At 38.3% G+C, this 22,701-nt stretch overlaps 1 protein-coding gene across 7 annotated transcripts in view; it reads left to right on the top strand.

Moving 5' to 3' along the window:
* EBF1 (EBF transcription factor 1) overlaps window positions 1–20,133 on the top strand; it is a 285,268-nt gene extending 265,135 nt beyond the window's left edge. For 4 of the 7 annotated variants that reach the window (XM_052816657.1, XM_052816656.1, XM_052816655.1 and 1 more), the window contains exons 12-17: window positions 4,382–4,447; window positions 5,050–5,227; window positions 6,760–6,939; window positions 11,216–11,410; window positions 11,777–11,845; window positions 16,964–20,133. In XM_052816657.1, the coding sequence (XP_052672617.1) occupies window positions 4,382–4,447; window positions 5,050–5,227; window positions 6,760–6,939; window positions 11,216–11,410; window positions 11,777–11,844 (687 nt within the window). In that variant the 3' untranslated portion in view covers window position 11,845; window positions 16,964–20,133. The remainder of the gene's footprint in view (window positions 1–4,381; window positions 4,448–5,049; window positions 5,228–6,759; window positions 6,940–11,215; window positions 11,411–11,776; window positions 11,846–16,963) is intronic. The other 3 variants (XM_052816660.1, XM_052816659.1, XM_052816658.1) reach the window with 1 other exon arrangement.
* Window positions 20,134–22,701: the final 2,568 nt, after the last annotated feature.

The following is a 22,701-nucleotide window of genomic DNA, read 5'->3' as shown; positions in this document are numbered from 1 at the left end:
GATTTAACAAGTACCTTGGACATTATCTAATTTAGCTACTTAAGCCAAATAACTCAGTGTAATTCTAGATACCCTTTAGCTCACTAGACTCACGGCCCTTTTGGGACACAGAGTGGATTTTTTTCACTAGTTGCTGAATAAAAAGTAAGCAGATGTCAACAGAAGAAATATCCCATCTTTTTTAAAGCTGGCAGAAAATGTGTTTATCATGATAAAACTTGACACAAAATGTTTTCGTCGTGTTAAAACTTGAAATGCAAGTTTTGTGATCTTAATTCTTTCCTTCTGAAGGAATGCGTGCCACAAACAAAACATGCAGATTTGCTGTAATGTTGGTTCAAGGTACCTGCTGTCAGAAGTGTATTCAATCTGAATTTCAGTCTTTGTGCTTCAAAAGCACAGTCGTTCCAGTATGATTTATATAATCTTTCCTACAGTAATTTTGGAATATGCAAAGTTGCAGCAGACTTCACTACCCAGCCTCCTCTTCTGCTTATGTAAACATCCCTTAGTATTTTCAGGAGAAAAATTTGATTAAAATATTCAATTACATTCCTGTTTCAAAAATTAAAAAAGTAAAAATCCCTCAGTAGAAAATCAGGTTCAGTTTGGAAGAAAAATGGCCTCTGGATCTGTGGTGTGTTGCTGCATGGAGGGCAGAGTTCTGATGCATCATATTTAATCACTAAAGTAATCTTTCCTTTTTTCAATATTTGCTCAGTTGTTATTTTTATAGAAATAAAATGAAGCTCATTTGAAATAAAATGCAAGACAAGAAGACCCTCACTGTAGCTCTAACTAAATGCTGTAAAAAGTCCTTTATTTTAAACCGAAAGCTGTCAGACTTTTAGCATTAATAGAAGAGTGGATCTTTCTTGACAAATGCCCCCATAAATTAGATATTAGCTTTAGTCAAACTCTGTCTCTCTCAGGAAATATTTCCACTTGCATATTCAATTGGAAGGACCTTACATGATGCCCACTTACTGCTATGAAAATCTAGGCTTCTGAGATGAAGGCAAAGAAAAATTTCTGTGAACAAAGGAGTATCTGGAATAACAGACCTTGAGCTTATGCAGAGATTTCTTTTTATGGAACGTGAGTTTCACTCACTTTTTGATGTCTGTCTGCTGCTCTGTCCAGCTATCTATCTGTTTATCTATCACCATTGCAGTGGTAACATGCAGTATCAATTGGATTTTAAAAGACATAGATCTTTTATATTAGCTGTCCTTTTTTATAATACCTTTTACAAATTTAATCAATGCATTTTAATATACAATATAGTTTAAGTGCAATATACAATAAATATTCAAGCTTCATCTTAAACATGCTCTAGCCTTTAAATTGTTAAAACTGCAGTGCCCTTTCAATCTACTTACATAATGTCATAAAATATACATTTCAAGGTAAATGAAGTCAGCTACTTCAATTTAGTCCCTCAAACTGGTAGTAAATGAGAGGTTAACACTATGGTGCCAAACCCATTATTGAGTAAATTTAGCACCTTGGACAGCTCTGTAAAATCTTTATTGCTTTCCTGACCTGCTCGTCATGTTCTGTCTATGTGTTCAGTGGCTCTCAGCTCTGATTGAAAGGCAATATATTAGATCCCGAACACAAACATGCTCGGGGGCTGCTTCACTGTGAGCGTAATGACATGGAGGTGAGAACAATTTTCTGGTCACCGCAATCCAAGCACCTTGCAAGGTCTGTTGCTCTAACTTATAGAGGACTTTGGGGGCTCCTTTGTATGTGGAGTCGGAACAGTAGCTTCTGTGGTAATTTAAGCAGATCTGCAAAGGGTTTAAGGTGCAGTCAGAAAACAAGAAGTTAATGTCTTGAGCATGTCTGTCGTAGCATTTTACTGTGTATTTTTAAAGCTAGTTTGTGTCTATAGGAGCTACCGTCAGCTCTTCAATAGAAGATACCACTACTTGACACAGGAGTTTTTGTGTAACATCTACTTTGTATGATCTGAAAATGTCATAAACAAGAAATGCTTTTATTGTGTGAAAATATTGTTAGAGAAAGTATGAAACTCAAATTTACAGTCTCTGAAAATGTTGAAAAAAATATAACCATTGACTAGCTAGGAAAATTGAATGCTACTTGTCAAGCATATTTCAATAAAACATCATGACAATTAGTTTTATTTATATGCAATTTGATATGGCATCAAAGAACTTCCGATGTTTAAGAACTGGAATTTATTTGATATTAGGTAGAGTGGCTGTAAGATTCCATGTAATTACCTCATTTTTTAACATGGTCTTCAAACTCTTTTTAGATGCATTCTAAGGTTTTTAGCTCAGCATTACATAAATAACTATGATTAGTCAGGTAGAGCAGAAATGACTATTTAAACTTTCTTTTTTTTTTTAGTAATTTGGCATAATGACAGCTTAGGTTAACAGTATTCCAAAGCACTCTGTGGGCTCTGTATCACATTCTAATTTCCCATCAGTGAAATATATAGTGCAAACAATTTCTACTGAAGTGAAATAAATCCTAGTTTGCAAAGTCAAACACCTGTGCAGTAATTTTGCACCTAAAATCATGGATTGAAAAAGATAACATTTTTCAGTAACATCTCTGTTCTTCTCTAGTTTGTACCTTCAGTATGAGGCAAAAAGGGCAACTCAGTGTTCTGATGATTCTGGTAAAGCAACAAGGATTGATTGTACCTGGATGTTGTTTGTAGTCTGTCTGTCCATGATTATACTGCTAACTGTTGTGGTCAAGGTACACAAAAATAAACCCCAAACAACAACGACAACAGAAAGAAAAAAAGAAAAAAAAAACCCCAACCAAACAAAAACCAGAAAAAGGCTGTAGCAACTTAACTCCTCAGAATCTGTTTCAAATGTAGTGATTTAAAAATCCATCAATTATATATTACATCTCAGTTCCTATATGGAAAAGCATTTAAATGTGTGTTCTGAGAGAGGGGTGTGTACAACAGAAGGCAAGCCTAAATGTTTACTGGGAGTACAAAAATCCTCCATCTCATTTTTGAATTTAGGACATTATATATGTCATAAGTAGTTACTGCAGTATGACAACTATTTTATCTTATATTATAGAGAATTTAAAATTGAAAAAAATGCTAATATGCATCTAAAAGCTTGTCATTTGAAGAGTTGTTCAAGGATTTTTGAAGAGGTTATGGTGACAGCAAAATGAATGCAATTATATCTCTATTTTCTGATCAGAGTCTACAGTATATGAAAATTGAGCATTACTGTTTCTTTTTGGTATAAAATATGGCTATTGTGTAAAATATTTTAAGTTAAAAAGTTTAACTTTGTAGAAAACTGTAAAATCCTTAGAACTGGTACTATTTTTGTGAGCTACTTGCAGAAATATACCGTGGTGAATAGCATTTTGTTAGTATATTCGAGCAATACTTCGGGGCTGGGAATTGCAAAAATATATTGTTTTACTCAGAGAGTCTTGACTGGTTTTGATCAGCCAGTTGGGAATCTGCTAGATGCTTTGAAAGAATAAGAAAAAAAAATTATTCTAGGTTAATTCTGCAACGCATTTTTACATTTTCTATCAGGATAGTTCATAGAGTTTTTTCCACACTGTAAAATGTAAGAACACAGGAAATGCTATTATTACTTGAATGTCAGTTTAAAATACTCTAAGAAATATTAAGTTAAAAAGAACATATAGGAAAATGGAGAAAAAAAAAATGCCCCAAATGGAGAACTAAATCCCAGGCTGTTTTAAATTCTGCTGTCCATGCAGGGAATGTTTCCAGGAAACACTGCACCATACTGGGCCATTCTTTCATACAGCATGTGTTTTCCTCTTGTGCATCATTTTATGTACATGGATCCTACCCTGACCCACCATATCAGGATACAAACCAAAGAAGTTGAAAGGTTACATTACCAGTAGCATAGGACTGATTGGATATCTTTTGAATGTGGCCTGCTGGGTAAGGTCACAATTCCTGCAGTATGCAATTAAGAATAAAATAAACACATTGAAGGGATTCATAACATGCTATGAATGACATTGATTGCAGTAATCTTTTAAATGACCTCAGGATTGTATTCTGCAATAAACCAATGAGTGGTTTATAGTGCAGATGGTAGAGACAATTGAGTGATGTATTTTATTTTGCAGCACCAATGATTCTCACCTTTTGACTTGATTAAGCGTGTGTGTGAATAGGATGAACTAGTGATTTAACACCATTCAGTGGTTGCTGAGAGTTGTTACAATTAAGGTGTACCTGGTGGGAGGAAAAAAAAACCACGCAAAACACAGTGCAACTAATGGAAGAGTATAAAAGATTCTAATATTTGTTCTTCCCCACAAGGAGTTTATTGAACTCAGAGGAATGCATCTGTTTTTGTATTGACAGGAAGTAATACTTAAGAGGGCTGCTGATTTAGTAGAAGCACTCTATGGTATGCCACATAATAACCAGGTAAATGCATTCTACTTCAGCAATTCTAAAACATGGCTATTTCTTAGATGTATAGATAGATCAGGGGCTAAAGGTATGTGACACTACAACGTGAGACAAGAATAAATATAGAGGGCAATGTCATACCTGGAGTGGGGTTTAGTTTGCTTGTTTTCTTTTGTAAAGGGTGTGAATTTAGTGCTTGTAAATGCAACGTGTTATTAACCCTGGAGGCATTTGCCCACTTTCACCAGATACTATATAATATGGGCAATGGTATGCATTATGTCTTGCCACCAGTGATTTTTCAATCTTACCCTAAAGATAGCTTTTAGGGCAGAGTAAGTCTAGGCTCCAGCCCCATTCTGCCCGTTGGTCTTGTTATACAGAAGCGTGGCTGCTGGGACTGAAACTTCCAACTCTCTTACCACAGATGTCAGGATTTATCATGAAGGCAGCAGTTCTTATAAGCATTAGCTATCAGTCAGCCAACTGGTTTAGAAAGACAAGCATCTAGTTTTTGCCTTTGGACAGGGAAATATTTCATTTTAGTATGTAAGAAAAGGTTTGTTAGAGCCGCATTGGTAACTCTTTTATTCCTTTTTTCCCTTCTTATCCTCTAGGAAATAATCCTGAAAAGAGCAGCAGACATCGCAGAAGCACTCTACAGTGTCCCCCGCAATCACAACCAGCTCCCTGCCCTTGCTAACACGTCAGTCCATGCAGGAATGATGGGAGTGAATTCCTTTAGTGGTCAACTAGCTGTCAATGTTTCCGAAGCCTCACAAGCCACCAATCAGGGTCAGGAGAAGACTCGTCTTCCTCTCTCTATGAAACCTTTCTGATAAAAGTCAGGGAAATGTGCAGAGCAGTGAAAGAGTGCTAGGAGCACGCCTAGACAGACACCATCCCACACGCAAGCACAACCTTTGAATGACACAATACTGTCATGGGACAGGGCTTGCTTTAGTGACTTTTGCTCCAATTTGGGAAAACCACTTCTGCATATAGCTAAATAGCTTTTCCTTCTGCTCAGGATAACACTTGTATTTGTGTTTAAATCCCACTAATTTTAAAAGGATTTCTATGGGCTTGAGCATGTACTTAATGTTAAGTACTGGCTTATATATTTTCCTAAGCAAGGATGATCTCTCAGTCTGGGGCCTATGTCGCATTTCTTTATAACACAAAAGCATCCCTTGAATATTTGTCTGTTTGGTTTGGTTTTGCAAGAGACATAATATTGGCACTGATTTTTTTTCAGAGTTTGAGATTTCTCTAAATTTTGAAACTAGCAAAAAATAGAGATAGTTACAAAGACACTTTCAGAGCTTCTTTGATTTTTATAATAAAGTGTTTTTCACTTTGTATAAAATCAATATTGTTTCAATTCCTACAGTTAAAAATAAAAAAAAAAAAGTGATGAACATTTTTGTAAAAACCCTTTGCATTTTCCCCTCTCCTTGGCTCAGCTCCATTTATTATCCAACTTAAAAATCCACTTTAATGAGAAAGTATTAGAATGCGGCTGTTTTCTAGAAGGGCAGACAAAATTATTTTGCATTACACTAAAAAAATAGCAATGATTTTTAGATTAAAATATTTTATGGATGTACTGTGTGGTAGGAAGAAAAGTTGGCATTTTTTCTTCTAGGACTGAAGATGTGTTTTGTATTTCTGTGCTTCTAGAAACAAATCTTCTTTTTGGATATTTGGATATGAGTTTCCCCAAACGTCATTTCCAGAATTAGGTAGAGATTTAAATTTTAACTTGGTGCCAAATTCGATAGTAATTTTCTGCCAATATAATGATCACACTAGGGCAAAAAGACTAAGGATATCCCACTACTTTGAGAAATATAGCCTACATTTTCTAAAGTATGCAGTGAGCATCTAATTTGAGATGTGTTAAATGAGAGTGACATCAGAAGAGAGTTAACAGAAATCACATGCTTTTAACATATCTTAAGTCGGTATGTACTCCTCACTTTGAAAATGTAGGTCATGTTTATTCCATTTCCTACAAACAGCTCTCTTTAGAGTGAGTGTTCCTGTAATACCCAATGGTAATCTTTGCTTGAGGGCATGGGTTGCCTGAGGAGCTGCAAAGGCTGTAGCCTCCCTCCTCCCCCTTTGTGCTCCCATCAGCAATGACCTGGGCAGCAAGGGTTCACAATTTGGGTTACCTGCTGGTAGTGGGGGTCAGTCCTGGCCCTCCCCGTGCACACCACGGCTGGACTAGGTAGCCCAGAGTTACTGGCTTGTAGCTGTTTGTGTAAGAGACTGTTCTCGGCCTAATACCAATTTCTAAATGTATTCCCTCCCCACAAAAGGTTTTACTCGCAACTCAAGCAGCGTGTCACCTCATGGCTATGTGCCAAGCACCACCCCTCAGCAGACAAATTATAACTCTGTCACAACAAGCATGAATGGCTATGGGAATGCTGGAATGTCAAATTTAGGCGGTTCTCCAACCTTCCTGAATGGATCTGCTGCCAATTCTCCCTATGCCAGTGAGTATTATATGGCTTTTCTGTGTTTTGCACATTTTCATTAGAAGGAGATGGTGACTTTTCTGTGATACTCAATATCTCATTTCTATTTTGAGCACTTGAAACAGAGCTTGGTGCTTTCACTCCTCTCCAAGGCACTGACCTTTGAAGACATTAGTGTTGCCAGTAATGCTCTTCTCTGTATTATTATTATTGTTGTTGTTGTTGTTGTTGTTGTTATTATTATTAATTATTTATTTATTTAGGGAGTCTCATAATAGCTTAAAAAGAATAATGTCTCTTGTGATTTGGGCTGATAGTTTCATAACTTACCTTGTACTCTGTAAATAAGAAATGCTGTCCTCAACATTGCTAGAAAGCAGGGAGGGCATAAGTGACAATGTCCGTTGGAGTGGATCAAAAGTCTGTTGTCAGTACACAACTTTTTGTTGCAGTGCATATGAAATGAAGCTAAGGATATTTGTTGCAGGAAGAATAGTTTTTTCCAGCTGTAACATATGAAGGGCAGAAAAGTTTACTGTAATAAGGCTGACATTTCCATAAGCTGCATGATGATGTTTCCGAGACCTCTGAGCAAATAATATGTTCCTAACCTTTATAGAAATTATGAATTACTATTGGGCCTAAACTTGATTGCTTATACTCCATTTGCTTTGTAAGTAGGTATTACATTGAATTCACTGAGAGCTTAGTATTAGTCAGTGAAATGTGACAATGGCTCTTAGAGTTTGTGTTTTAGTGTCCGTACAGTGAATGCCCCAAAGATGCAAGTCATACAAAGAGCTTACAGTCTACAGTGCCAGCTGTGGAAATATTTATGTGTAGGACTAACTTTCTGCATTTTGATATTAAAGGTTTAGTAACCTGTTTAAATATAAATACATTTCTATTGGTAAAGGCCTACGAACCTCTACTGCAGCCGCTCTCACAGCTCAGAGAGAAAATTAAATGAATAGGACCTGCCCAATTCCTCTGACATTACTCATGTGGCAAAAAAGGATTCCACCGACATCTGCAGAAAGCAGAATCAGGCCGGAAGGTCTTGTCATGTAAATAGGTTTATAGGCTGAGACCCTAGCATGGACAGGATAGACTGCTGGACATACCAAGGTTTAAGCAGCAAATCTTAAGTTTAGTGGTGTAACAACAGTAATGAATTATTTTGAATTGCATTGCCAGAGTTCAGAATTAAAATAGGGATAGTAACCTTGATTTTAAAAATTACCTCCAAGGCTTGTTAGCTGCTGCAAATTTAGAAGAAAATATTTACCCACACTACTAGTACTTATAACCTGGGAATTGCTAACCAGTTATTATTTTTGTACTCTAATAATAATGTAACATGTAATGTTACAAAGTACCTTACTTATTAAGTTGAATTTACTGTCATAGAATCTGCGCACTCTGAATTCATAATACAACATGATTGATGAGACATTTCTTTTTGGAAGCAGATGCCAGTAATGCATTTAAAATACTCTAGCAGTGTATTATTTCATATTTATGAACAAAGTCCTCTTTAGAATAACACTCCACTTCCCAGCCCTGGATCTCTATTCTTGTTATATTTTGGGAGGTTTTCTTGGTAGTTCTGTCATTCTGCTAATGCCTAATCCATTGAATCAGAAAATGCTTCAATCATGACCTGAAAATTAAAAGGTGGCATTCTTAATTAAATCAATAAACTAATTGCTGTATAGTAGCAATTCAATTTAGGTGCTTTGATTGCTCTCCCTTAGCAAGTACTTCCAGACATAGAGTGACTTCAGACTAAGATTGTATCTGTCAGACTGTGAAACTTTGAACAGTTAATTTCCATTAATTGATTTCCTCAGTGTTAACAAATATGATATCAGATTCTCAAATAAGAACTTAAATAGGGTGATTTTTATCTACATAAATGCAAATAAAATAATAATTCAAAGCCCAGATGATAGGAATTTTACTCTATAATATGTAATTATTCATAGGCCCCTCATGTATATAAGCAGTTTCTAAACAGGACGAAGAATGAAAGTATGGGATCTTACTATTGGTCCTTCCCTTTTTTTTGTTGGATAAGCGGGGAAACTGGCAATGCTGTCTGAATATAGAATTAGTTGGCTTTGTGTTCATGAAAACAAATTCACTTAAAACCTCAATGATAAATACATGAACCAAAGATATTTATCCCACTATATAGTAAAATAACAGTTTAAGGATATATGTGTTTAAAACCTGAACCTCCTCTATAGCAGGTTTGTGTTTTGGACAATCAGTTTAGTCCCTAAAAAAAGGAAGCCTTATGTCTACACTTATTTAGAAAAACTGAAGACTCTCATTTTCTTCAGTCTTGTAGTTGAAGCCAGATCTTCATTTCATGTATACCAGAATGGCTTGGTTGCTTAGCTATTCCAGCTGAGACTCCAGTCGATGGCTCTGAATGAGAATGTTGTATTGACTGTATTCAGATGGTGGTCATAGATCCTCTGGGAGAATTATTTGTCTTGACCATTATAAAACAGATTTTAATTTTCAAAATTCTCTATCTCGGGTGAGATATGAAATACCAGCTCCATTCCTGTGCATAAATAAAATGGTTATGTGAGAAATATGACTGTTTTTCATGTCACTGAGAATTCCTGGGATGTCCCAGCAGTAGAAACTTTCCCAAAGCTGATGGATACAGGGAAGCTGAAGACTGACTTGGTACTAGTAGTTATGACATGGAAAGCATCTCAGGCCATTGTGAGAAAGGTTTAGTGGTTTCTTCCAATGGGAGATAAAAGAAAAGCATGATTTCTGTCAGTTATCCACACATTTTTTGTACAACAGATACTGAAAACACTAGTGCCAGGAGACCAAAGGAGTAAAAAACTGTCAGACCAGCCATCTCACTGGTTGCTTCATGCTGGACAGCCTCCAAGTATATATATATGTGCATAGATGTATATATACACATGCACACACACACACATATATAAATGTCATGGTTTAAGACCAACCAGCAACTAGGCACCACGCAACTGCTCACTCACTCTCCCCCTCCCAGTGGGATGGGGAGGAGAATCGGAAAAGAAAAGTAAAACTTGTGGGTTGAGATAAGAACGATTTAATAACTAAAATAAAATGTAATACTAACACTAATAATAATAATAAAATATTATAATAACAATAATTGTAATGAAAAGGAGTAAAATAAAATTAAAAAAAAGAGATAAAACCCAAGAAAAGACAAGTGACGCACAATGCAATTGCTCACTACCCGCTGACCGATGCCCGAGCAGTGATCCGCCCCTCCCGGCCAACTCCCCCCAGTTTATATACTGAGCATGTCATTCTATGGTATGGAATACCCCTTTGGCTAGTTCAGGTCAGCTGTCCTGGCCATGCTCCCTCCCAGCTTCTTGTGCACCTGCTTGCTGGCAGAGCATGAGAAACTGAAAAATCCTTAACTTAGGATAAGCGCTACTTAGCGACAACTAAAACATCAGTGTGTTATCAGCATTATTCTCACACTAAATCCACAACACACTTTACCAGCCACTAAGAAGAAAATTAACTCTATCCCAGGACAATATATATTCACAGCTTTCAGAACAAGTCCTTTTAAACCCTAGTTCTTGCAGGGTTTGAGAGAGGAAAGAAACCCAACCATTTTTGCTGACTTTTGACAAGCAGGCTGACTGGATCGCCACTAGGACCTCTCCACCTTCTGCAAGTTTGCTTGAAACCCCATAGGTCTTTCTGGAGCCATCTTGCTACAAGGAAAGCACAGCTCAAAATGCTGGTTTTGGAAACCAGTTAAAAACTCAAACTTTTCCAAGTTAAAAATTCCAGATCCAGATTTGTACTTTAACCACTCTCCTTGCCCCTCAGTTTTGTAAGCCCTGAGTTACCTACACAGTCTGGATTCCCTCTTATCCACCTACACAAAAACATTACAAATTCGGACCAGGGCAGTGGCTAATGCCAATCGCTAGAAAAGTTTTAAAAAGGATGGCAGGACAAAGTTGTCGTAAGAGTAAAGAGTTGCATTGACAGAGAATTAAGGGTGTGGTTAAGAGCTCCTAGAATAACTGCTCCTGAACACCTGCAAAACAAACAAAACAACAAGTGGGTTTCCTGTAGTGACTGATCACGCTCTGTGAACAAACAGAAATCTAACTGCAGTAAAGGCCTTGGCCATTTGAAATTAGACCCAGTGCATCCAAGAAGCAGAATTCTCTTGTTTCTGCAACCTGCTGATTACTAATACTAAGGAATGCCTTTTGGGGGGTCTTTTCTTTTTCTCTAGTTGTGCCATCAAGTCCGACAATGGCCTCCTCCACTAGCCTCCCCTCAAACTGTAGCAGTTCCTCTGGGATTTTCTCCTTCTCACCAGCCAACATGGTCTCAGCGGTGAAACAGAAGAGTGCTTTTGCGCCTGTTGTGAGACCGCAAACTTCTCCTCCTCCCACCTGCACCAGCACCAATGGCAATAGCCTGCAAGGTAGGTGAAACCAAGTCTGGAGCATAGATGGCTGCTCTCAAACCCGTGAGCTCCTAGTGCCTTGCAAGGCTCTAAGCGACACTGAGTTGTCAAAGGGGATAGAAGACAATGGGGGATCCCTGGTGGTCTCTGTCCTAAAGTTTCCTCCTGTAAAGAGTAACTGGACTCCACCACCAGCCCACCTAGTACCATGCAGGTGTTTGGCAACCACACTATCTCTGACTCGACTAATACTGCTGAATTGAGAGGCTATGTCTTTTAAAGCGCAGACCTACTGTTATGATAAAAACGAGTAATATTTCAGCTTACTAATACCATCCTTTTTCTTTCTTTCCTCTCTTATTCCCTGTTGTCGTCCTTTATCAGACCAGTCTTTTGTGGACTCTAGCAAGTACTCCACTGCAGGGTCTCTCCAGGGGCTGGCCTTCTCCTGAAGTACGTCACTCAATCTTCCCTTCCTTTTTTCCTTTGTCATAGTACACTTGTGCAGAAATCCTACTGAGAGCAAATAGACCGTTACAGAGCTTGGCGCAAACCTTTGCCTTTCATAAATAGAAGACACATTACAAACTAACAGCAGCATTTTCCTGTTTAACTCGTACCAGGGCAAACATTAGTTTCCACTGATTAATGTACTTCTGTGCCAATTAATTCCATAAATGGCGCAGGGCCCTTTTGAAAGCCTCTTCAACTCTTGGTATCAAGTGGCTGCTCCTTTTCTGCATCCCTTCCCCTCTCATTACAAAGTATTCCAGCATCGGCACCTAAATACGTTTTGAAGCGTTGATGCTAAGCCGAGGGAGTGACAGACAAAAGCTTGTCAAACTGAGGATGCCGCAAGGACCAGCACTGCCTATTTCATTGTTTGGTTGAGCCTGTTTTACAACACTGTGCCTAAACCTTCCTGTGTAATTACCTCCCTATGCATTAGAGTGCTGAGAGAGACATTTTCATGCTCGCTTAGACCGAGGAGTTTCTATAAGCAGATGCAGCCAGCTGCCTCCAACTGTGCCAGAGGTGGGAAAGATTTTGCAGTATGCATTGTGCTTCCCCCAGACCTGAGGTCTGTTTTCCTTTCCACGTGCCTGTGCAAATTATCCAAAAAGCATTGAGCAGGGAATAAAATCCGTCATTTTTAAAGCCGTGTTCAGAAGGAGCTGTGCAGAGCGGGGGGAGGATAGCTCCACAGACTCCACATGTCACTCTACAGCCTCTGGGAAGAGAAACACCGGGCTTGCGGGCATAATGCTGATAGCACCATTAACAGCCAAAAAAATCTATATGCAGGCAGAGTGGAAGGAATTCATTCATAAAAGCTGGGATCTATTGTGACTGAAGGAAAGCATTGTCCTCAGTGCATTTTACACTGGTGAATAGGAAGGAGGAATCCTTGCAGATGTACACACACGCACACAGAAGTTGTGAAAATACTAGGAACATATTTCCTACGTTGGGTACCTTTGGTCAGGACTTTGTTATAAATACATACTACATCAGGAATAAAACACAACAAAATTTTCAGATGAGCTGAGGTGTTTAGGAGATTACATTTTGCGCATTTAAAAAATTCGGCACTGTTAACATGCTACAAATTTTAAAGGCAACAGCTAAAAATGTTTCACCTCTGAATTAAAAAAATAAAAAAGAGGCCAAGAGTTGACTGCTAGAAACTTTTGCACACGGTAATGTTTTTTTTCTTCTCTTCACCTTGTCCCAACTTGCTGTTCCGGGTAGAGAGAAAAAAGCGAGTAACAGAAGGGAGCTTTTTCAAGCACTGTTTTTCCTTTCACAAGACATGGAATTCTCAGATTCCACATACGTGGTTATGAAAAGCAATTATGGAATGAGCTGAGAGCACCGGACATAACTGGGGCTTGCTGATTGCCTCCTCCTTATGTCACATCCACATCTGTAATGCCCAGAAACCATACAGATCTGAGTGTTTCCCCTAATTTTTATTTAGCAATTCTGTTTTCATAATAGGAATGAGACACCAAAAGATGGTTCATTTCTAGGTCATCACTGAACTTCTTGGTGAGTTAAAGACACAGAGCCCTTAGTCCCATGCCTTCTGACACCACCTGAGGCTTGTAATAATCACTCAGAAATGCACTGCCTGTTGTGCCTTAATGCTTAAATAAACAACCATGTGTAAGGAGGCTGTCTTATCTCTCCTGGGCTTCTGGATACATCAGAAAGCAATCAAGCTTTCCTTATGTAGCTCAGATATCAGCAGAACTCACTAAAACAACAGCTAGGCTTATCTGTTGTTCTCTTTGCCATGCAATTTTGTAAAACTCAAAATACATTATTTCTGTAATTTGCTAGCAGCAAATACAAATTAGTATATGATAGAAGAAATAATGCCCATTGGTGGGAGTTTTCCTACTCTCTGCCCTCCCTTTTTGGAGGTGGTGTGATCTCATAGCTATACCGTTTCCCACTGATATCTCTGTTTTCAGGATCAATAACATGCTACAGCTAGAGAATTTGCATGACTAGATGTAGCACTTACAGAATAAAAGTACAGCGATATAAATGAAGACCTGGAAAGAATGGAAATATCAAAGCTTTTAAGCAGAAAAGATATCATTTGCCATTTGCCTTGCAATTTAATTCAGAATTTCAGAGCTCTTCAAAAACAATAATACTTTGGAAAAATGAGCTAAGATCTGCATCTGTACCATTTGTTTCCAATGGCAAAATGTTCATGGCTGATATGTAACTACAGGGTAATGTCTAAGCCATGAAGGGAGGAGTTGCAATTATGTCACCTTTGTTTGGGCTCTTACCCAGGGTAGACAGCTGTGCTGTCCCGAGAGAGATGATTCTTGACCACTTTGTGGTGAAATTGATGTGGTTCTGATGAATCTTTTCGCTTGAAAATTCTTTGTTGGCATAATATTTTGACATTTTCTGAGGTATAGGTAATTTTTCTGAAGCAAAACAACATCTTGTTTTAAAGTTTCACTAAATTTAGAAAGGGCTGAAAAGGACAAAAAAGGTTGAAGTACTATGCACAGAGGATTAATTATCCATCTGACTCTGCTCACTTGCACTCATCACATATAGGAAGACTACCCATTCCCATCTGCTCAACTCCTTCCTTATCTGAGCAGTAAAGGAGGGAGCACTGTTGTCAATATTGCTCTTCTCTGCGCTGTAATATATGGCACTGATGTCCAAGCACTGCGATCCCACCCCTATATTCTGCTAAACAGCTGCCATCCAGAAATCTCCAAGTTTAATAGGGATAAAAATTGTTATCCTCAGGTAACAAACAGAAACAAATCAAATTGCTTGATGTAATACAATGAGCTAGAAGGAGAAGTGGGTCAAAACCTGTGTCTCAGATCCATGCCCACGTGAGTCTTTCATGTATTCAGATAGGGAAAATTACGCTTTCACCCTTAGCTGCAGGTGGCTGCCTTGTAGGGCTGCCACAGCAGAATTACAGTCTGGTTGACTGTATCCATCACTGTCAATACCTATTTTATTGACGCCATAGAGGTCTGTGGTTCAGGGTCTGTACCCTGGCGCATATGTAAGGATCCCAAGAGCAAAGTAGGGAGAAACCACAACAGTGAGAGCATTGCTTGGCTTGGGTTTGCTTCATTTTCAGTCACATGTACGAAGGGGACAGCCCAATTGTGAGAATTCAGAACTCATTTGAGACACTGTCGAAATAAAACCCTTTGAGAATTTTTTTTTAAACAAAGCTGCTGTTGTTTCACCCAGTGTTAATTAAATCAGGAAGGATTCCAAAAAAAAGGCAATATCGAATTCATCCTATGATTTGAGATGAAGGAGACAGCATAGCTATGGAGATAATATGAAAGTGCATCCTCAGATTATCTCCATGGTGGAGCCAAAAAGGCCCATGAGAGGAAATACCTCAGCAAGGAACATCTAAGACACAGTGGTGTCCTCTATGCTACTCACTTGAGTGTCTTCCTGTAGGGCTTAAAGCAACTTAATTCACCTCTCTATCCCTTTTATCCTCATTCTCAGCTCCTTGAAGAGCCCTTATGTGGAGCGGAAACAATCAGTATGGTGATGCCACATAAACCCATTGCTGAATGATAAATTCCAAGAATTGAAATGCTGCTGTATAGTTGCAACATGTCACCTCTGAGGATGGTCTGTTGCAAACATGTGGATGTGTTTTGCATTCTCGCCTTCTCCTCTCATTTTATTTCATTTAATCAGTGCAGTTTACTCGAGCTGTTCTCCCCTTGCTGATTAGACTTGTAATTCTTGCACATATGGTGGTGTTTGTGGAGAAAACATTTCCCTCCTCTCCCCCTCCAACCCCAAATCTGTGAGTCTTTTACTTTGGCTCTGTTCTTATCAAATAATTGCAGCTGTAATTAAAGCACAATGAATCAGCACCAGTCACAGGGTTGAGTTCTTCCTTAAGAAATTACATGTCCAGATGTCTGAGATGGCAGGCAGTTCTAGCATTTAAATAAAGTGCCCATGAAGTGCCGCCAACCTGAAGGCAAATCTGTTTTCTACCTTTTGGCAAATAACCGTACAACTGGTATTTTAAATATGCATTGTTGTTACAGTTTTCATCATAAACTTACATGACTACCTCCTGTAATGATGTGCTTGCTCACAGTATATCACTTGGACACTTGGTATGTCTGATCTGCATAGAGTCCCCGGTAAATAGAGGGAGACCAAGCTGGAGGTCAAGCTAGGTGGAAGTCTGTACCTGTTGACTTTTAATGAATGTCTCCTCTTTAAAAGAAGTGGTGGCTTCATAGAAAATGAGCTTAGGAAGCATAATAAAGAAATACTGATGTTTGAACTTAGCCAACAAAAGAGAAGACATTCTAAATGAACATTAATATACAACTCACTCGATGTAGTTGGTGATGTCTGCTACAAGCGTAATAAAACCATGAGATGCCGGTCTGCTAAACCACCAGTTAAGGACATATTTCAATTTGAAAATTGGATTTGAGAGTTTAAGTCCTTTTCCGAGCACCTGGAAATACATACATAAGAAGTCCCAGGGTTGAACACTGAACTCGTAAGAGAAAACTGGCAGAGGAGAACGAACCACTGTTAGTGTGCCTAATGCAATGAACACCCTACCAGGTCTGTAGTGTTGGTGGCCTATGGGACTCCAGCCATTTTCTCACACGTGGAGCAAGTATCTGCTTTGCTTTTAAAAGAGTAATAGAATGTGTGGCAATGGCTGGGTCAAGTTTAAGCCTCCTGAGCATTTTGAAATTTTGAAACTAAAATCAGAAAATTAAGTTGGGGTCCGATTCTGATACCAGGGGAAGTGCACTTTTTCTGCAAGGAAATCACTATTTTCAGCATCGCTTGCACTTTCTGATCAGAATGAGGTTTCCCGTGATTACTGTGTACATAGTTGTCTCTACTGGATGATACATATCAATTTAATTCACAGTACAGCTGAGTACATTGCTAGTAAATGTTTAAAAGTTCTGAGGATTTTAAAAGTTGCTTGATAATGCACAAAAGTAACTCCTCCCCACCCTTTCTCTCTCCCCCCCTCCCCTTTCCTCCTGACAGCTATATCTGGCATGATTGTTCCCCCCATGTGAAAGAATTGCCTTGAAGAATTTTATTAATGAAGAGGTTGAATTCTGCTTCAGAGAGAATCTGATACAAGTCCCAGAGTGGAACTTTTTACTCAGGCCTTTTTAAAAATAAAAAAGAAATAAAGAAGAATCTTACAATAACTGCGGATTTTTAAACAAAACAAAAATCACCATCCTTGCAAATACTGAAATTAACAATCTACAATTGCAAGGTGTTGATTCAAGTTGTCCATCCCAAATAACTGGGAGATATATTTATTGTATGTTGATAAAAAAATCCACTTTTTTTTTTTTTTTTTGCGGGGGTGGGGGCTTGCTTTTATTTCCTTCTTTTTTTTGTGTTTTTTTAAGGCTTGATTTAACTCAACACCATTTGTCTTTTATAAATCATACAATTACACAAGGGACACTAGAGATGAAACTCCACATTTTTAATTTATGATTTTTTTTTTAAAGCTGTGTAAAGAAAAATGAAGTGGTGTCATTTACATACAAGTCTGTATGGGACAGAATAGAAGTGCCAGTTAGTTTCTCGTAGAAGAATTATGGCCATTTAATGAAGGGTCGGCTCATACAGGTTGCTTATCCTGTGGTGACTTGCTAATATGATGCATTTTTAATGTTCTAATTAAATAGATATCACTCCCTAGAAAGCTGGTATTTTTGGATGACGAGGGCGGGATGAGGGGTGGGATTAATAACCTCTGTCTTTAATATCAGGCTAAATAATTGTGTAAATAATGCAACACGAAAATTTGGTGAAAGGGAAGGTAAAGATGCAAATAGCAAACACATTTCCTCTTGAACTGAAAATCCAGTGCCTCTAGATATAATGCTAAAACTGCAGAATTAGATGAGCGTGGCTCTCTCTTTAGCTTATATATCAGGCTCTTTCCAAACGAGTGGCCTTCCTGAAGGTTAGTGTCACCCGAGCTGTGCGTAAAATGCCATTTGGATTTTGCATAGCCGTCTCCTGACACAGACTGCGGCCATCAGGCGTAGGGTGTTTTCAGCGTAGCCCCTCGCCCCTTCACCTATTTGTTTTTATGGGGCAGAACGAGAACAGACTTGTCTGTGGTTCTGCATCCTCACGATCTAAAAGCACACGTTTTCATCAGCCTCCCGCCAGGATTGTTCCTGTATCAGTCGACCCTCTCAGTTTGTATCATAATATATTAAGCAACAGGTAACTGCTTTTGAATAGTAAATGGAAACATGAGTTTGGGGGGTGGGTGGTGGGGCTGTTAGGAAGGTTTCAAATCAAAACCATAGCTTCTGTTTTACAAAAATTTTGCTATCATTATCTGGGAAGTGTTCTTAAAAACTATTAGTCAAAGAGGCAGCAAAGCTCTGAAGATGCATTACCTGATATTTTTTCTTTGCTGTTGTGTTTTGTATGTAGTTATAAATACTGTAGATTTTTTGTGATTTTTTGCCAAAGTTGTTGTTCTATTTATACATTTTAATGTCTTAAGACAGTTTTTCAATATCACAAAAAAAGAATTTTACTGCATATTTTGCAAAAAGAGCTCACTACCTTTAGCTTGCACATACTTGCAAAATTAATTAAAGAAAAAAAAAGCTTTTTGTTTCTGTTTTTTGTTTGTTTGTTTTAAAGGGGATTTTGTAAGATATCCATATAAATAATGTATTTATCTTTGGAATTTGTACATTGCTTTTTTTCCCCTACCAAGTTTATTTTATTGTGTATGTTTGCTATGTGAAAAGTGCTGATTTGTTTGGTCATTCACCGTTGTATTAGCTGTTTAAATGTGATTTTAAAACATTTCATTTATAGGATTTTTTTTAGAATTGTTTAAAACCATGCTTCCTTTTTTTTTAATTTCCACCCCAAAGCCATTGTCTATTTTTGTATTATTTGTAAGTTAAGAAGTTTTTTCCAATATATGGCAAAAAGTAGCATATTATTCTTGTAGCATTTAGTTATGTAGATTTTAAAAAAAATGTATCCTTTGCTTTTGAGGCTTAACAAAAACTAATGCTGTTTTACTCTATTAATATGCATGGGATTTCTCCTCTTTGGAGTGACGCATTTTTGTGCATTAAATATGGGGAGAAACTTCATAGAACTCAATGAAAATACTTTCTTTCTTAAGTCTGCTTGTATATTTCTCTGTCTTTCACATAAATATAAACCAGCAGATTGGATGCCTTAACAATGCAAATCATATTCATTTCACTTGTACATTGTACTGTGCACCAGAACTGTCAATCATCACTAACATTCTAAGAAAAAAAAAAGGAATTGAAAAGCACAAAAGAACTGTTTTGTTACCTTAAAACAATATAACTTTTTTCTAGTCGAGCAAGAAATCATTTACAACGATGCTGCAACTGTGCATGCTTCCTGTATGAATTTTGCAATGGTTTTCACTAGAATGTCACAGTGTGATCTTTGGGGGGAAGGGAAGAAAACAGGATTTTTTTTTTTCATGGTGAGAAAATAAAAGAAGAGAAAACTGGAAAATGTGAGAGACATCAATTTATTGCTTCTCTGTATTCCAAGCGATTATTCTAATTCACATAGTAAGCAACAGCACGACAATATAATCAAATTTAAAGCCATATTTTGTCCAGTGACACCATCAATTACTCTTGTAGAGCTCCACTCAAAGTCATAGCGATTTTGACACCAGTGTTAGCCATCGATGTCTGTAGTCTTCTACGCCAGTGTCCAAAGATCCTTTGACAATGTGCACAATTTTGTTTTGTTGCAGCTATGTATAGTGATCTGATGAATGGGAATTTATAAAAATCTCCCCCGCACCACCCTTATCTTTTACAAAGTAAAAGATGCAGCTGTTTACAGAATATGGCTTTAAGTGGAAACATTCAGATTTCAGTTTTAACAAGGTGAAGCTTCACAATGACTGGATTGCATAAAGTATGCCTATTTCCTCACAGTTGTACTAGGATGCAGCTAAAATGAAGTCATCTCTGAAACTACTAACCTTTCACCTTCTTATCTAAATCTTTTTGAATAGACACACACACTGTACAGTTCTATTGTTAGAGAAACTAACTACTGTAGAGATTGTTATAATTTTTTTGCAGAAATTCAAGCTGTAAAAACTTTTCAACTTTCACAATATTTAATTAAAGTTACTTCCTGTCTGTGAATACAGCTCCTAGTTGTGTGTTTATTTTTCTGCTTCTGCTAGCTAGTAGATGAGAAAAAATAAAATATAGAAGCCAGAGGCTACTGAAATGTCTTTCTGAAATTAAAGGAGAAGCAGAAATTTATGGAATTATGCAGTGAAACATGGCAAATGCTGGTGCACTGAAACTCCTCTTACTCTGTCACTAATGGATTTCAAAGGATCCTCACCCATAATGCTGAATGTTCATCCTGTTATCATTATTCTCATTATTTCCATTGTTTTAGTCTATTGATTGCCTGAAAGGCCAACGTATTTTTCTAGCGGATTGCGGGAGCATATCCAGCTTTACGTACCCAGTTGCAAAGAGCTGTCTCTCTCTAAACATGGTGATCATAAAGTGCAAGACAAAGGCATATTGGATCCAGTGCCAGAGACCCAGGGAGATTTAAGTTTTCGTCTTGGTATTATTTAAATTAATGGCAACACTTACAGGACCAGGTAGGTCTTAAGTGATCTGCTCAAGGCCAGCTCCAAGAACTGCATCAAAGTGTGCTGAGCTGTAACTAGCTCCTTGACTTGACCACGAAGGAGGCTCCTATAAAATGTTTCCATTCTGCTACCCTTCGTAAATGACAAATCCATCAGCTACTAAATTGGTTCTAGGCATTTTCATTTCATTCTGTACTCCTCTGACAGGAGAGGACCATAAGGAGCTTTACCTCTGGCATGTGGAAGGTTGACATAATGGCACTTAACTGGGCATGAAGAGTGGCTGTCATACAGAAGACCTGTATGGGGACAATCAAAACCCTTTAAACACCACACATAATGCAAGCCTCCAAGCATTTCCAAGGTAGGAATAGGGATGTTGGGGTTGCAGTTTAAATTAAATTAAAATTTACTTTAAAAATTAAATTTACTAAAAACATAAGCAGCTGGAAGTAGCTTCTTGCAATGCAAAGTGTTGGATATCTCTTAAATGTTAGCAGATCCACTCCAGTGGTTGTTAGAGAAGAGAGAGCTGTTGGCAGAGTCAGACCCCAAATGTGTTTATTCTGTCAGCACAAGATATCTGTTTCTTCTGTCTGAGATAATTCTCCTGGTTCTCTTTCAAATGGTGTGAATATTGGCAGCTCTCACTGCAGCCGAGGGCTCTATGAGTGCCCAGCTCACTAGCAAAATGTTGGATTACATGTGGCTGAAAAGCAGTCTTAAAGATTACATTCAGGATGTAATATTAGGCAACCTGTTCCAGGTGCAGCAGATCCAGAGCTCTGCTTCAGCCTTTTGGATCCAAGGAGAATGCTTTTGTCTGAAATTTAATTTCAGCCATATTAAAAAAAAGGGGGGGGGGCATTTGAGGGGCATAAGATAGCGTGAACCATCAGGCTTCTAGTTCAGACGGATGCTGAAGAAGAATCTGCTAGTCAGCCCCAGTAATGTTCATCTGATAATCCAAACTGAGATCGCCTGGGTGACAGTACTGTAACAGACGATGAGTTGCTTTTTGATGACAGAAGAAAACCCTCCAAAACCCAAACCGTGTGTGGACCAGTTGCAGGGTGCCCATTCAGGTATGGCTGCAGTGAGACACATAATCCATGATGGGTCATACGCTTAAAGGGAGAGTGTCTTCTGTCATCACACAGAGAACATGTAGGCATGGGGACTTAGGGTAAGGTGTATAACGGCATGGCTTAGTGCTGCCCTCTAAACTGGTGGCTGCTTTAACTTTTCAGCAACTGTAGTAGTCATTTTGACTGAATAGTTTGCATCTGGCTGTGGGATTGGTTGTATTTTTGTATGGGCATGCTTCTAATTTTTTATTTATTTTAAAGAAACCTCAGCAAAATGAGCTACCTTCACTGTTAGTTTCCAGGCCTTGTCTGTGTGTGTGCTTATTCCCTTTAGAAGCTGTGTCCATAGGCTCTTGCCACAGCTACTCCATGTAATCATTTACATGATGGCTTAGCATCACAGCCCATGTACCTTCTGCCATTTCATGGGTTAGCTGCAGACACATTTCATATTATACACTTGATTTCCTCAGCTCCTCCCTGTTTACTGCCCCTTGTTCTCCAGTACTCTTGTAAATATTCACATTGTGCTGCTGTACTAAAGATGGGTTGGAGGTCTCCCACAGGGTCCCCGGCCTCCCAACTCAGGTCCAGACTCCTCCAGTTTCACAGGACAGAAGTTTTTGATTTAGCAAATGCCACATTGCCCAAGCTTTTTCAAAAATGCATCCACTGCATCTTAGTTTATTTGCCCTCATTACCCTTTTAGGGAGGTTGACACTGAAGCCCAACCCTCTAGTGCATAGAAAACATTATACAGTTTTGTCCTGCACCAGCACTGTGCTTTTAAATACGTTCTCACCTGTGTTAGCTCTCCTGTTAAATATATAGCAAACAAATGCTGCTGCTACGGTCTTTGCTTTGCTGTGCTAAGGAAACCAAGCTCTTTTAGTGTCATATTTAAGAGAGTTGCCCTCCTTTTCGTGGAGAATGCCAGTGGCTTTTTTTTCCAATTCCATTTCACTCTGTACTTTTCCCGCTTAGGCCTGGGTGCGTATCTCTGACAGGGA

The sequence above is a fragment of the Harpia harpyja genome, chromosome 20, assembly GCF_026419915.1.
Source record: "Harpia harpyja isolate bHarHar1 chromosome 20, bHarHar1 primary haplotype, whole genome shotgun sequence".
NCBI lineage: Eukaryota > Metazoa > Chordata > Aves > Accipitriformes > Accipitridae > Harpia > Harpia harpyja.
This window is presented reverse-complemented; position numbering and strand designations above follow the sequence as displayed.